This window comes from Phaethon lepturus, unplaced genomic scaffold (assembly GCF_000687285.1).
Source record: "Phaethon lepturus isolate BGI_N335 unplaced genomic scaffold, ASM68728v1 scaffold11157, whole genome shotgun sequence".
NCBI classification, from domain to species: domain Eukaryota; kingdom Metazoa; phylum Chordata; class Aves; order Phaethontiformes; family Phaethontidae; genus Phaethon; species Phaethon lepturus.
The window spans coordinates 30,260-47,280 of NW_010552555.1; the positions used below are offsets into that span (position 1 = coordinate 30,260).

Here is a 17,021-nt window from a genome sequence, read left to right on the forward strand (position 1 = left end):
GGCTGTTGACAGATGGAGGTGGAGAAACAAAGCCCCGGCATATTATATACTTTTTTATGAGTTGCTGCCTATTTCTGATGGGACTTTAGGATCTTTTTGATTTCCTTCGTTTTTTAAAGTAGTGCTCAGTAGATTGTTATGCCAGAAAAGTCTGGCTGAATTTATCAGCATCATGTCTTTGTAAAGCATCCCTTTGAAATAAAATTGTTAGTTTTGCCATGTAAGTGCCATCAATAATACAGCAGGGGGAAAAATATTTAAAAAACCCCCAGAAGTATGTCTTTCCCTGACCCCTAGCAGAGAGGTGCCTCCTGCTCAGAGTGTGGCTGCACAGTCAGGGCTTTTGGTTTGTGTTTTTTTTTTTTATTGGAGGGGGCTGGACGGCTTTTTGGTATTCAGGCTACCTGAAGAGCTAGAAACCTTGTAAAACAACCCTACTGACAGGGGTGAAAACATCTGTCAGTACCTGGAAGTTCTCACCCCCATTGCAGCCTGCACACGTGGGCTTGTGCAGTTTTGCTAGGTGTCAAGTCATCAAGGTGGGGAAGGAAGGAGGGAACGCTCTGAGGGGCAAAAACTTCTGGGAAGTAAGACTTTTAAAAGCAACCATAGCTTGCCATTTTACTGTGCTGCCTTATGTGTAGGTGAGGCATTCCAGGGTGCTACCCTTTGGATATTTGTTGTGTCAGGAGAATGCACCCAGGAAGTCCATGATAGAATCTATGTGTTTGTAAGCTGATTGTACTGAACACTTTCAAGTATCATAAAAATTAAACTAAAAGTGCTTCACATGTTCCTAGTAATCGCATGATTACTGGAAGTGGAATATTCAGCCCTCTGTGCAAGCCCCTAAATAACCTATTCTACCTGATTTCTAAAAGCCAGAAGGAAACAAACACATCACAGATGAGTCTGGTGAGATCTAGCACCTTATATGTTTTTTTTTTCAGGCAAAGCCAAAAGCTTGACATTGGCCATGAAGTGCTTTTGGGAAATGCCTTTGATACTGGAAATCCCCCCTGTGCTGAAGCCCCCCCCTGTGCCTTTTCGTGTGTATGGAACAGTGTGGAAGAGGGGTTGATGCTGGCTGGTTGTCCTCTGCATGACAAAGAGGCTGGATGCTGGGCAGGTTCTGGCTGTGGCATTAAGACATGACTTTTAAATCTCAAAAATCAATCCTGCTTTTCTCTGGGTTAGAGTCAGAACAGAATTTTAAACTGCTTTTATCATGAGGTGTTGAAAAACACTCAAAATGACATTGAAGTGTCATGATTTTGGCTGTATTATGTATGTTTTTTTAAAAAAAAATCTTTAAAATTCATAGCACCTTCCTGATAAAGTAAGACTGATTTTCTACTTGCTTTGTTCAGTGTGGAGTATTTCCAAATGGATTTTAAACAGCTATTTCTTCAGTCTGAGTAATTTTGTTACAAGCTAATAGACAATATGTAGGCATACCTGAGTTTTAATGTTAACGTATTTGTTTCAAAGTTGCTATCAACATTAAAAAGCACAAAACTGTATGTGGTTGCTAAAACATGGTATGCAATATGTCATGTAGTGCTGTGATTCGAAGCAGCCATGTATATTTATTATTTTCTTCCAAAGTGCAGTGCTATTACTGGTAGATATGTCAGGGTTTTAGCCTCAGTCTGTAATATGTCATGTACTGGACAACATTTTGAGAGACTGAGATGTATTGATCCAAAACCAAGAATGCCAAGAGGGAAAAAGCCTGACCTAGATCAGTGCTGTTTTAATAATACTGCAATTTAGGATAGTTTATCATTGTTTAGATTAGTTTAAGTGTGAACAAGTAAATGACGCAATGCAATTCAGTGTTTGGAAAGGAAGCTTAATGGGTGAGATTTTCAAATCAAGTCTAGTTTGTCCCACAGCGTTTTGCTTTTTCACCCAGCCCAGCAGGAGCACATGGCTCAGTGCTGAGAACCTGAGTTCCTGCGTCTACTCTGAAAGGAGAGGCCAACCTTTATGTTGCTCCATAAAGGAGCAACAACATGTTTTAGCAGCAACCTGTGTGTTACTGGTAAAGTAAGAAAGACAAGAATGGGTGTTGTGGTTCCTTCTCAAACACTCAGCATGCCTTTAGCTGCTGTATGTTGGACACTAACACTCTGCCAAAGCAGGGAAATTCACCATCCCACTCTTAGCCGCTGGCCACGTCCATATCCCTGTACAGAGACAATGTGTTATTTTATAACCTTTAGCTTTTTTAATGCAAATGATGACTTTTGGACATTAGGGCAATCTGCAGAGTTCAGCCATCACTATCTTTGCAGCAAAGAGTGGGAACGAGGTGTTGAAAGATGTGACTGCATTTTCTGTAGGTAGCCGCTCTGTAATTGTGGAGATGGTGGTGGTGGTGACGAGAGGAAGCAGGTCTGCTGCTCTGCGCCTCCATGCATGCTGTGGAGCACTTCCACTAGATTTTATGCAGGTGCTGTCGCTACTTTTACCACTAGCACACTATTCATGTTTTTTTCAGTTGTCTGAGGTTCTTCTGCTCCCTTCCCCCTTACTCTTCAGGTATTTTGGTAGCTGATGGAACAGCCACATCTTAAAGCTAATAACTGACACACTTCTATCTCCATGTACCGCTTCTGCTACTCCTTTGACCCTGTTCACTCTTCTCTCTACTGGATAAAATGCGCCACAGCTGCCTGCTTCTGTTTTGTCATGGGTGTTGTGCTGGAGGAGGCCATGGGTTCCGGCACCTGAGGCCAGAGCTGTGCCACCAGCATTGCCTCCTGCCCTGGGTGTGCTGGGGTGTGCTCTCAAACTGAGTCTGTGCTAGAGCAGAGAAGAGATTTGCACTGATGTCTCTTGTATTTTGTATCTTGCTCAAAATCAAGAGGACAGTGGCAAAAAGTAGCCCACAGAACAGTCTGTAAAGGAAAAACAGCATTGTGAATGGATAAGCTGAGAGAAAAGGTGTATTTTTTTCTCAGTGATTATAGTAAGGTTAGTATGAGGTGTTGGGATGCATTGATTTATTTCTTTTTTCTACCTTTGGCTTGTCATGTGTCATTAGGCAAACTACTTAACCAGTTTCAGTAATGGCATCTGCAAAATTAAATAAGGTTAATATAGGTCATACACTGTAAAGCCCTTGAGTGTAATACATGGTACACAGTTTTAAAGAAGAAAAATGAGATCTCGGTAAAGAAACATGAAATTTAACAAGCAGGTAACAATACACAGATTCCTTAAGCTTCCTTGTGGTCCTCCCACAAGGGAGAATATGCTGCTGCCTCCTCTTCAGAGACGAAGAGGAATGGCTGTTCCAGGAGCACGTAATTGCCTGAACTGCTCCTGCACCCATGCAATTCCCAACACTGCTTCTGCCTGGCAATACGGGAGGGACTGGCAGCATGTTTCCTCCTGCACTTCAGTGTGGTTTGAAGCCTAAAGCCAAGAGCCACCATTGACAGGGATTACAGATGTGGCCTTTGAGCCTGGAGCACGTGTCAATTATTTATCTTATCTTTCACCATACCAAATAGGGATTGGATTGGAAAGAATGCTCCAAAAATAGCAAGAGCCCATGCTATAGAGGAGAGAAACAGAAGGTGGTATGGATCCTTCTGCTGAACCTTCTCAAGAAACACATTTTAAATGAACACACAAGAAACTAATACTAATTAGGTAATAGTATCCTGTGGAGACCTGTGGTAGACACACATAATAGTGCATTAGCGAACTATGCATAATTCAGCAATGCTGAATTCTTTCAAACATCATCTATGGGGAATTTTGCATAAGTATGAACTTAATAATTTGTCCCTTCATGTGCATGCATAAGTGTTCCTAAGGGCATCATTTGGCCCGCAGAACGCCTATTACTGGAGATGGTGTACAAGAGAGGAAGCATCCATTTTGAGTCTTGAAAACCAAGCTGAGATGATAGGATGGGTCTTATTAAGACCTATAAGACAACAAGAAAGGTTGTCTTATTTGTAAACAGACAGTAAACATGGAGCCTTATGATGTAATTATTTTTTTTCCTCCATGCAGGCACTTTTCTGGAAAGAATTGCAAAAAATAGGCAGATCACAAAAGACAAAGTTATAAGTCAGTGTTTTTCAGACAGACACAGGTGTGTGAAGACATGCATAGGCACATAACCAAGCGGTCTGGCAGCATAGCCATGTGGGATGGAGTTAAAGCAGCTCAGTGAGCTATTGCTAAAGTGAGTTGTCACAGCTGCGTATTCTTTTCTCCTTCTCTATTGTAAATTTAAATTCCAGGAAATATATTTTATCTTGTAACTGAAGTAGGTTAAGGACATGTAAGTGGACAGTTACGATGATTCAACTGACAAGAATTAGCTACTACATTAGCGAGACATTTGTTGGAAGAACAATACAGCAGCTCACGTGTCATCCATCAAGTTCCTGGAATGCATAGAGGACTGCTTCTTCATACAAGTGTTAGATGTGCCAACCAGGAACGAGGCACTGCCAGACTTGCTACTCACAAACCAAGAAAACCTGCTTTGTAATATCTCAGTTAGTGATAGCCTTGGCTGCAATGATCACAATATTGTGGAGTGTGGGATCCTGCTGAGCACGGTGAAGGTTAGTACTAGGTCAAGGGTTGTAGATTTTAGAAGACCAGACTTCAAGTCACTCGGAGCTCAGTTGGGAGGGATTCCATGGGAAGCTTCAATAGAGGATAAAGGAGCTAGCAAGTGCTGGGAGATTTTCAAGAACGCTCTCCTCAAAGCACAAAAACAGTTCATCCCCTTTAAAGATAAGGGAAGTAGGCAGAGCAAGAGATCTCCCTTGGCTTAACTGCAAGCATCTGAATCTGCTCAAAACCAAATGAGAAGCATACTAGAGATGGAAAAGCGGACGAATACCCATTGAGAACTACAAGGGCGTTGCCAGGGAATGGAAAAGCGGACCCATTGAGAACTACAAGGGCGTTGCCAGGGTACGCAGAGATGCAGTTAGAAAAGCAAAAGCTCAGCTTGAATTGAAATTGTCCAAAGATGCCAAAAACTACAAGAAAGGGTTCTTCAGGTATGTAAACAACAAGCAGAAACAGAAGGAAAATATTGTCCCACTGTTAAACAGGAGAGGTGAAATAGTCACCAACAACACTGAACAGGCAGAGTTTCTCAATACTTTCTTTACCTCTGTCTTTACCAGCACTGTTGGGCCCCAGGCCTTGGGAACAAAAATCCAGGTTCATGCAAACACAAACCTACCATCAGTGAAGGAGAAATTCGTATGTGAACTGTTACATCAAATTGATGGGCCCTCATGTTATCCACTCGAGGGTGTTAAGAGAGCTGTCTGACATCATTGCAAGGCTGCTGTCCATAATCTTTGAGAAGTCATGGAGATTGCAGGATGTCCCAGAATACTGGAAGAAGGCTAATGTCACCCCCCTCTACAAAAAGGGCTTAAGGGAGGATCCAGGAAATTATAGGCCCATCAGTCTTACTTCAGTCCCTGGGAAAGTTTGCTGGTGATACCAAACTGAGTGGGGAAGTGGGCACTTCAGAAGGCAGAGCCACCCTGCAGGAAGACCTGGATAGGCTGGAAGAGTGGGCTCAAAAGAACCTTACACCTAAGTGTAGGGTCTTGCACCTGGGAAAACATAATCCAGGAGTGCAGCACAGGCTGGGATCAAACCGTCTGGGGAGCAGCTCTGTGGAAAAGGACCTGGGCGTCCTGGTGGACAACAAGCTCAATATAAGTGAACAGTGTGCTGCTGCAGCAAAGAAAGCCAACATGATGCTGGGTTGCATCAACAAACACATCACCAGCAGAGATAAAGAAGTTGTTATCCCACTCTACTCAGCACTTGTCAAGCCACACCTGGAATACTGTGTTCAGTTTTGGTCCCCGCTATGCAAAACAGTTGTGGGCAGGCTGGAGGGGATCCAGAGAAAGGCCCAAAGATGATCAAAGGACTGGGAAGCCTGCCGTATGAGGAAAGGCTGAGAGAACTGGGTTTGTTCAGCCTTGAGAAAAGCAGGCTTACGCGAGACCTTATCACCATGTTCCAGTATTTAAAGGGTGGCTACAAAGAAGATGGAGACTCCCTTTTTACAAGCAGTCACATGGAAAAGATGAGGGATAATGGATACAAGCTACTCCTGGGGAGTTTCCAGTTGGACACAAGAGAAAAATTGCTCATAATGAGAACAATCAGCCAATGGAATAATCTCCCCAGGGAAGTGGTGGATTCCCCAACGTTGGACACTTTTAAGACAGGGACAGGGTGCTGGGCCATCTTGTCTAGAGCGTGCTTTTGCCAAGAAAGGTTGGACCAGATGATCCTTGAGGTCCCTTCCAACCTGGTATTCTATGATTCTATGATCTTGCCGCGCCTTTCATTTTCAGAGGGTTGATGGCCTGGCCACCTCTAGTCAGACTAATTGTATGTGAATCTTAAGACCCTTGTTTTAGGTACTCATAAAATAGAAAGATGACTTGCTCATGGAACTTTGTGCACACTTGATAATATACTATTTTATCATTGCTACCTTGTGAGCACAAACAGCAGGGGCTTATGCAGGTCCCCTCAGCAGCATGCCTTTATTTGCCACCAGTCCTAGAAGTCTTGTAAGGGTATGTATTCGTCCTGTGTTGCCACATATTGTTATATCTGACTTGCAGCAACCAAGATATATTTGTGCTCATTGCAAGTACTTACAAAGTAGCATGGCGTAATCGTCCCTCTGCAAGCATCTCTCTCTAAACTATTCTTAAAACTGCCAGATGCACCTTTGTTCTTTATTAAGAGTAAGGCAACAACAGAGTCTGTAGTTATCAGGACATGATCATTCCCCAAGGGCATTTGAAGCAGTTTGCTACTAAAAGGTTGTGATTACTCCACGGTTGCTATACTGATTATTGTACCTTATTACTTAATTATGGAACCAGAGTGTGTTTCCTGGATGCTATCATCTAAATAAGGTTCTCCAGTTCTCATGTGCTGCTTCAATGTTAAATGGACTGGGAAGCTTTGTAGCGTTTCGAGATGATGTGGGGGGAAACAATAGGGTGGGCCAGTCATGGCAGCTCTTCTGCCCTTCAGGAGACCACAACATTCAGTTCCTGCCCTGCTAAAGGCTTGCTGAGCCTTTGGGCAAGTCACTCAGCTTCTGCGTGCCTCAGCTCTACACCTCTGCTCAGGCGCCGCAGTAAATAGGGCTGCGTGAGTATCTAGAAAGGAAGTGATTTAATGGACTTGATCTTAACTTCTAGGTATGGACTCGGGCAACACGCTATGAAGACGCCGCTTTTCTTTTTAGCATGTGCACATGCAGCTGGCTTACTTCGAGTCGTCCTTGGTGTGGTGCAGTGGCTGCGGCTGTGTGTGTGTGGGGGGCGAGAGGGCAAGGGAAGGGGGGATTTAGTCTCTTAAAGTACTCCTCCTGATTGCGCAAGGCGTGTGGCTGCGGCCCCAGCGCTCGGGCTCCCAGCGGCGCCGAGGGCGCGTTTGCTCTCGACGGGCTGCGGCACTGTTCACATTTCTTAGGGTTTATTCAGCTTTCCACCTCTGTTTGAAGTAAGATGATGCAGTTTGTGCTTGCTAGGCCTTGGCGGGTGACTAGGCTGGCAGCAAGCCCACCTGAAAGAGGCTTCTAATGCTGCTGTCTTTCAAAAAGTCTGTGGTGTCTCCACTCTGTACTGACTCAGTGAGTCTTCCAGGACTCGCTGCCTTGAAAGGCAAGGTACTGTTGTGGTTACACGTCGGAAAAGAGTAGTGTGGCCTTCTTCAGGCTCACTGGGCCTAGACATCTACCCTGACAAACTCATTTTTTTAAGTGTTTGACTTAATGTTTCATTGAATTGTGTAACCTACCCTAAGGAAGGGGAAAGCCACCCAGGATGTATTCAACACTAGCCCTGATTTTTTGGAGTGCATACGTTCATAAGAAGATGGGACTATGGATGGTATATCTAAGTTCCTAAATCATCACCTAAATTTCCAGATTATACTCCTGCAAAAAAAATGAACTTCATTTCTTCGACTCTATTTTCAAAACGTGAATAAGAAATAGACTTGGTGAAACTCCCTTATTATTACAAGGTTGGCATAAAGTCTACTTAATGAGGTGCTTTTTATGGCAGCGCTTGATTTTTAAATCTCCCTTTTCATTCCTGAAATCCAAACGTTAATAGTACCTTCCGTTGTGGTGCTCTCTGCTAGCGTGCATCTTCTTCTTCGGCGGGAGGCTGCATGCAATCCTGCTAGCAAGCTCTTGTGTCATAAATAGAATTTGTTCAGGAAATAAAAATGTATTGTTTTTATTGTTAGAGGATGCTACTAAATTGGCTGTATGTTTGTCTAATAATCACATCTAAAGCTGATTATTCTGGTAATAGCCTTAAGATATTATTTAAAAATAAATATATAAATGCACTACTTTTGTACTAATACTAGTTTTTAATCTCTTCTTGTTTCTATGAAGTCTGAATGAGATTTTCAAAATTGAATAATAATTTGATCCGTTAATCTTTTGAAGCTAGTAATTTTATTTTCCCCTCTTTGCAGTCTCTGAGGCTCACAAATGAATAGAGCTTCATTACTGGAGTCTGCATTTAATAACCATTATCCATTATCTTGTAATTAAGACTCCCTGTAACGAATCATGAGGACAATGCAAAAATACATAGTACATTTCTTTAATGAACTGGAAAATGTTCATCTTGTTCTATTTAGTAATGAGTTGCTGAATAGTCGTTAAATCCACTGGAGAATAGAGCTAGATGGATTTTGAAGACTATCTTGAGTTTGTGGTTAATCTATTAGAATTAAAATTTCATCTTCTATTTTTATCAACAGCTGATTAGAAGTCATTCTGTTTGACCAAATTGATTAGAAGACCATATACAAGGGCAGCTGTTGTTTAATGAAAGTTTTTAATGAAACTGTACCATAGAGACTTGTAATTATAAGACTTATAAAAGCTTTGACTTACCTTATACTAGAAAAAATGAGAAGTGTTGCGCTGAAGGACTTTAAGTGCTGCATTTCAAAAGGGAAATTAAAAATATAATTTGGCAATGTTGAAGTTTCACTTCCGCTGCTATTTGTTTTAATGTGACTATCGGATGTCCATAGTGTCTCTCTGGAAGGGAGTAGCTCTGAAATATGTAACTCAATTGTCTCGTATATGTACTCCATTCTTTGCAAAGCTCAATCAACTATTAATTGCCTCTTTTTCACATTGCACCTTCTCTGGAGTTGGAACTTTTTTTCCTGAATAACTGTTTCTGTTTAGAATGGGAATTGTCATAGGATGGTGCAATTTAATCACAAATGGGCTCAGTTAGTGCCTAGACAGGAAGCCTACAGAGAAAGCTGTGGTCTTACAAGGCACAGTGTTAGTGATACCGTTCGATTATGTTTAAATTACAGGATGCAGAAACATGCCTGGCTTTGTCTTAACTTCCCTTCAGGCTGAGACCTAGCTGTGTGCCAACCTTCATCAGGAAGGCGGGTCTCTGGAGCGTGCCGCAGCACACCGTCAAAATGTAGTCTAGGCAACTCTTCAGTTTGAGCCAGCGGTGAAACTTCCCTTGCTTGCTCTAGGGGATGTTGTAGAGGCATCGTCATTCAAGTGAGAGACAAAATGGACCCTAAGCCAAATTTGAAGTGGAAGCAGATGCAGTTCCAATTGACTTAAGTGGATGATGCACTATTACACGATGTTTGAATTATCCCTCTTCTTCTCCCAATTACGTTTGATAATTAATGATCCCACAGTACACCTTTTCTAAGAAGTAGGTTCCCAGGGATGAAGTGCGCCCTAATGCAATTAAGTAAGTTTTGTCATTGTACGTTGTTAATGCAGGATCAGACACTGCAAGGCAAATTTTTTTGGTTAGTTTCTTAGCTTTTTGTTATATTGTGCTGCGGGATTCGTTTTAAGTGAACCCAGAAGAGCAAGAATGCGCAAGAACACTACGCAAGTATTCAGGATAGGCGGTGAAGAATATTATTTACAAGTGAGAAACCAGAAAAAAATAAGACAAGGCTAACTCTCTTTCTTTAAATAACGCAGATGTTTTGAGCTTGATACTGCATTATATCAGACCATGGCTTTAAGTATAATAATTTGCAATGTTACAATTGCAAAATGCATAAGAAGGGAGTTTTTCCCCCAGTATTACACAGCTGGTTTTGTAGATACATTTGGGATTTCTTTCCTTTCACTTTAGACAGCTGTGGGAAATACAATACTAGACTGTCAAATGTGAGCCTAAATGGATACAAAGTTAAATTAAAAAAAACTGATGAAAATTGTTTTTATTCAGAAGGATCCTTGTGGAAATACTAAAATGTTGATAAATAAGCAACATTTGTTCAGAGGAAGTAATTTCTGTTGTTGTGGCTAGTCAGACACATTCCTATTAATGTATTTATACACATATATTGAGTGTCCATACAGGAACATATATAGGACTCTCCAGAGGAGATTGTTGGTCTGATAGCTAGAGCAAAGAATTAAGAGCTGGGGTGCTCATTTAGCTCCTGGGATGTCTGACTTGCTCTGAAACTGGATGGGTATCTCACCCTCCTGCTCTAGCCTTGACCAGAGCAAGGTCAGCACCAACACCACAGGGACATACATGTAAAGGAATGCTTCATAATTGCTATGAAGCATGAAGACATCCTTGGAGGGCACGAACTATAGATGTGCAGAGTGTCTCTTCTTCTAAAACTACCGTAAAGCTTTTTACTTCCTTTCAGGTTCTGATTTTATAAAGACGTCTACAGGAAAGGAAGTGGAAAACGCAACCTTTCCGGTCGGAGTAGTCATGATGCGAGCCATTAGAGAATTCTACTGGCAAACTGGCAACAAGGTAATTCTCACTACCTTTATAAAAATTAACCAAACAGGATCACTCAGAAAGAAATAAGACTGTAATAGTTTCAAAATGCAGAACATATAAATCCACATACATTACCTTCTGTGGCTATATGAGCAATAGGTAATGGAACTTCTCTCTTGTACTCCTTGCTTGATTTGCTAATAATTGTATACATAAAAATACAAACAACAACAACAAAAAAAGCAAACATTTTTTACTTTCATCCCTTGAATAACTGTCACTTTATTCCCTACAAGCTCATGTGATCTTGACGCCTCCCCTGCTGCATTTGGTTTTGAGTTTTGTTTCACCATTTAAGGTATTTAAATGGTTATCTCAGTTAATAGCCGGGCAAATCTCAAGCTGACAGTGATTGGAATACTCCCATAAACCTTCGTGGAACTATACAACTTTATAGCCATTGAGAGTTTATCCAATGTACACACCTGTATTTTTTGACTTTGTTCTGGCAACCCAAGGGATAAATTCTGCTCTTTCCTCCCGTGCCAGGAGGACTTTCCAAGGGGACAAGAAGGCAGATCCAGTTGGATCCTGTTGTCTGGGATGGAGGGAGGGAGGGATGGGGCCCAGAAGAACGCTATATCCTGGGACACACTATTTATCTGTCAGGTCACTGTCAAGTGAGGTCAGTGGAGGCGAAGAGCAGTAGGGAGCATACGACAGAGCCAGTGAAGAACTCTCTGTGCGTTCATCCTTGCACTGGAGCAGTGAGAACGGAGGAGGTTATCCAGGAAGGCTTAAGCCACCTCTTGCCTCCTTTAGCCAAAGGCAAGCGGGTGCTGCCAGTTAGATCTGGTGCTGGTGTTTGGCAGTGGGTTTTGTCCTCACCTGCAGCCTCAGGGAGCCTGTGTCTTTAGCTAAGATTCTCTCTCTGTTTCTGGGTCACCTTTCCATCCTCTCCAGCTCACTTTTGTCCCTTCTGCAGGTGGCCTTTTGAAGTGTGACGTTAGGACACGGGGCGAGCAGTGGGATAGGGGCTGAGATGGCTTCAGTGGCTGTTGGAGCTTGAGGAGTGCATGACAGCAGGTTAGACGTGTGTCTGTCTGCTCTCCATAGTCATCTAGACGAGGCCAACGTGGATCCTTGGGCTGTCCTCCCTTCTCCCTTCCCCAGCCTGCGTCTCTCTCTGCCACGCAACAACTCTAGCAGCTCCGACAGCCGTGCTTCTGCGGCAGCAACCTCACTGCTGCCAACCTGGAGCAGATCCCTGGGGCCAGGTCACTCACCTCAGCACCGGTGCTGCTTGCATGAGCCGCGTGCCAGAGCTTGGGCTCTGTTGCATTAACACAGCTTTGTACCAATAATTGGATATAAACGTTGAATTCACCTTTTGCTTTAAGAGGATGCATTCTTGATATAAAATGTGTTATTAAGAATGAGTGCCTATGTCTGTGTGCGTGTGTGTGTCAGTGAATTAGATGTAAACTGTCTATGTGCTTTTCTTAACTGAAGACAATATTATCAGTGACAAGAGATTTCTAAATGGTTTCTTTAACAAACTAATTTTGCTGCTGTAGGGGTGCTTTCTAGCAAGGCGTTGGCTGGGAAAAACAGGTTAATACAGAAATTAAACTTCTTCGAGGAAAGGAACAAGTTGCAGAGTAACATTTATTGAATGATAAGCTGTGGTGGTGATATGAAAAGTGTGCAATATAATGGGAAATAATCTTCTCCTGTCATTATTGAAGGACATACATAAATTGGTTTTTCTGTTGGGAAAACTCCCAATCCAGAAAAACTTATTACTTTTAATAATATAAGGTGAAGAGAAAATTCTCGAGGAGATGAACTTATTAAGCAAAATAATGAAATGCTGTGAAATAGCAGGAAAGTGGTAGCTGGACTTTGTAATGCTCTTGATTTAACCCTCCCGCCCCTTTCCTTTTTCTGTTTTTATGGCAGTCAGATGTGCCATTCTGAAAGCTGGTAAATGGAGGAGAGGACAGGCTTGGCTTTGTTAACTTTTTTTGCAAAGAGAAGAGCTTTCAGAATTTGCTAAAAGAACAAGGAATTCTGCATGGTGTTTTTAATTCTGTTATTAACTTTATTAAAATTAACTAAATTTTATTCAGTTTTGACACAGATTTTCTCAGAGTTATAATATTTCTAGGAAGAAATCTAAATTTTAATTTGATTAGAATTTCTCTTCCTGAGGGAAAACACATTCTCATTATTTTAATGTATTGTCTAGAAGATGGTTTTCCAGTTGCTCTAGTTTAAATTCCTTTTGGAAATCTAATGTTAACAGATGTATGCATACGCTCATTCATCCATCCATCCATCCATCCACAAAAACACAGTCTTCGTGTTTTGGATTTATCAAGCTTTTTCCTGTTATTGTTCTTTATAATCTTACTGGAAATATGCTGTTATCAGAATGCTTCAGTGTGGCAGAAGGATTTATTCTGTGTTTGTTAGTCCTGAAATCTCTCTAAAAAAAATTACCAAACATTTCAAAACAGATACTTTTTGATTCCACTATTATATCCATAAGGTACAAGAAATCCTTAATGCAGTGAGGGTTCAGGAATGTATATACAGAAATCAGAATGATAATTCTTACTGAAGGAGGCTGATGGGAAGGAGTACCCAAGGTAAAGGTTTATGGCAGAGGGAAATGTAGAAGGAATCGCTGTACAGATTGTTCAGATTTTTTTTTTAAATGCAGAAACAGGTTTTCCTAATTCTCCTTGTTTTTTAAGAGTTTAGTAAGCTGCTGCTGGCCAACGTTTTGGCTAATGCAGGTGACAAAATTTTTGATGAGGGATTTGATAGCTGTGTGTCCCAAGCTCTGTCTCAGAATAAGATGCATTTAAATGGCACATAAATGAAAGACTGGCACTGGGGGTGCATGCCAAGTCACCTCAGTCCTGGCTCTGCACTGCAGGTTGATCATGGAATTCAAGACATGCTTTACCTCAAAGGTAGGTTTTTCCTGACGTGTGTGCCTCTACAGACTTGGCAGTTTACCCGACCAAATATGACACATATCTCACATCAAGTGACTGAAAGCATATCCAGCATGTGTTGGGAGAGAAGTTTTGTGGTTCTTGTGAAGCACAGCATTTCCAATTTTTGGTAACGACAGGCCTAATTTAACTCCCATTTGGAAAACTTTAGTGAAAAGTAAACCTCTGATAGGTTTGAATGTTCAGCCCCATCATGTATAACTGTGGTGCGCAGGCTTTTGTAAAGCACAGCCATCTCTCATTGGTCTCCACGAGTCAGATGCATCATGTGCTTTATTTCAGCATCTTTGCTGTTGTGTTATCGCATGTGTATTTGTTGTTAGGTATTTGGAATTAGATTGCGACAGGAGCAGTAGGTGATATGCAGGTATCCCAGGCCTGCCTAAATCCCTTGGCTTAATATGTACTAAGGGCAGAACTCCTGCTGGACCTCAAACCCAGCTCCTGAGCAAGTGCACTGCTGTCAAAAGTATTACTCCCTCACTTGCTGTCCCTCAGGATGAAAATGTCTTTTGCAGCGATGCCTGAGGTTTGACAGCTCTCAGCACTAGCCCAGAGTTTATACTGTTTGCAGTCAGGTACGAACCAGAGTAGATTGTTCCATACACCACAGGCAATTTGAGACTGCAGGTGTGCTAATGCTGATTGCTCTTCTAGGGTTGCTGATGGATGGAAATGTGTATTGCGCTTCTTTTTCTATATAAAGGTTGGATTTAAACCTGCTGGGGGCATTCGGACAGCAAGAGAAGCTATTACTTGGCTTATGCTGGTGAAGGAGGAACTGGGAGTGGAATGGCTAACACCAGAGCTCTTCCGCCTGGGTGCCAGTAGTTTGTTGGAAGACATTGAGAAACAGGTTCGTTGTTAACAGTTGTCGGCTCGGTGGGGAGAAAAGATTAACTTTCTAAATGTGCTGACTTACTGATTCTGCAGAATATGCTTTTTGATGCTGTTTAAAAGATAACAGAACATACATCTGATTCATTATTAACAACAGGTTCACTTCCAGCCTAGTATTTCTTTAAATTTGGCCTGTCATTTGGCATCTGGAACTCTGGTATTCCATCAGCTGGCAATTGCCTGGGCCAGGTTTGCAACCCAGTGAGCAAACCGGCTCAGGCTGTACGTATAGAGGGTCTTTTGCGAATGCATGGTAGTCCACTCCCCTGCACTCTTATTTGTTGCCAGTTCACTTGACCCTCACAGACCCCTTGTGTCACTGTGCCGCAACTGTTCACGATATATTTCCATGCTGTGGAGAAAGGCGTGTCTCATCCTGCATATGGTACTGCTGATAGAGAAGTTTTTACATATTGATTATTTCCTGGGGAAGAAAAGCAATTACCTCCTACAAAGCCTCCTTTTTCTAATTGCTTTTATTTTTGTGCAGGCTGGTCACTGTGTTTCCTGGCAGACAAATAGTGTGTGAGGTTCAGTGGCAATGTGTATTCCTGGTGGGAAGAAGGGTTCTGACCTATCTACCCACAACTTACCTCACTGGTGCAGGGGAGCAACCCCAAAGGATACAGCAGAGTTGAGAACGGTGTAGTGTCACAGGAACTACTAAACCATTAGGGCTGCTGAGCTTCACTCCCGTGTTCATTAAACCCAGGAGCTGAGGTGACATTAGCCTTAACCAAGAAAAAAAATTTGAGAGTCCTTGTGCTGTTGCTGCTGGTGGGAGAACATAAGATGAAATACAGAACAGCTGAGAGATGTCAGGTGAATAGTCATGACTGTTGAAAACCCCTGGCTCCCTCCTGCAATGAGAATAATATTGGCTTGCTTCACTGCCAGACTGCCTCTGCCTCACTCTTGACCTAAAATCATGTCCCTGGTTATGATAAAGCAGCACGAGATTTCTTGTTGCCACTGCCATCACTGCTGAGTCTCACAACACAGCCAGTGATTGTGTCGCATGATTTGTTCCCATTTCTTAAGGCTGGCATCCTTTTATCTGCGTGGGATTGCACAAGGGTCCCAGTCATGAGCAAAACTCTGCTATACTGTGCCGTCGAAAAACATGTGAGATAAAATGTCCCAACTGTTATATTCAATAAAACAAACAGGTATTTAAAAAGAAAGAATCAAACATGGAAAATGGGGAGAACAATCCCCCACCCCCAAGACAGTACAGTTAAAAGAATAGTTTGAAATGAGTCATATAAAACCATAAGCAATTCTGGATACTTTGAATATTAGCAAATAATACTGAAATCATCAAAATCAGATTACAGTGAGAGTAAAGCATTTTCTTCTACCTGGCTCTTTTTGAAAGCTCAGTTAAAAGCAACAAGAGTCTTTGCTTTTTTTCTTTTTTTCCAAGCAAAGCAGCAAAAGCCCTTAGTTCAGATCCAATAAGCAAGTATGTAAAGGTATATTACATCATATTTTATGCACACACACAAACAAATATTCATCATCTTCATCTGGCATGCTTTAATTTGTTACTTCCTTGACATTTTCAGATTTATAGTCATATATAATTCCATCATAAATTTTCTTTTTCCTTGCAGATTTTCTATCATGTGACTGGCTCTTATGCACTTCAGCATGACCTGGCAATGGCTTAGACAAAAAATCAACTCAGGATTACTTTTACAAAAGAGATCTTTAAGCAAACAGCATTCAGAAGTCTTCTGACAACCAAGCACATATGATGGAATTAAAGGCCTAATTCTCCCTTCTTCATATTTTATAGTATTTAAAAATATGCTCAAGTCTGCTGGTTGTACTTGATCCAAAAGCAGAAAAAATGGTAATTCTGAAATAGTTAAATAGTTAATACTTACAGATTTGCAAAGTTAATCTTGCCAAGTCTTCCTCAGACCAGCCTGAAAAGCTTATTAATGGCAACACTGAAATACCATGAAAAAGATTTAGGTGGCCTGGTAACTCTTTGCAGTCACAGAATATTAAATATCTATGGAATGTTTCAGATTGCTAATTAAAAGCTACAGATCTTGGAATAGCTTTCCCTTCACCTCAGACAAAATCTTCTGCCACAGATGTGTTGTACTATTAATTGTTATGTTGATTCATTTTCCAGCATTGTAACCTCAGAAAATGAAACTTGGCTATTACTTTCTTTTATAAAATGTCTCCGTAGCAAAAAAAACCCTTTTTTTTTGTATTTTTTTCCCCCAAACTTGGGCACAGACATCCATAT

The 17,021-nt window shown here is 41.6% G+C and overlaps 1 protein-coding gene across 1 annotated transcript in view; it reads left to right on the forward strand.

The window, feature by feature from the left end:
* Positions 1-16,568, forward strand: part of LOC104624000 (putative deoxyribose-phosphate aldolase) — a 32,565-nt gene extending 15,997 nt beyond the window's left edge. The window contains exons 3-5 of the mRNA XM_010291249.1: positions 10,741-10,853; positions 14,559-14,708; positions 16,369-16,568. Of these exons, the coding sequence (XP_010289551.1) occupies positions 10,741-10,853; positions 14,559-14,708; positions 16,369-16,425 (320 nt within the window). The 3' untranslated portion in view covers positions 16,426-16,568. The remainder of the gene's footprint in view (positions 1-10,740; positions 10,854-14,558; positions 14,709-16,368) is intronic.
* Positions 16,569-17,021: the final 453 nt, after the last annotated feature.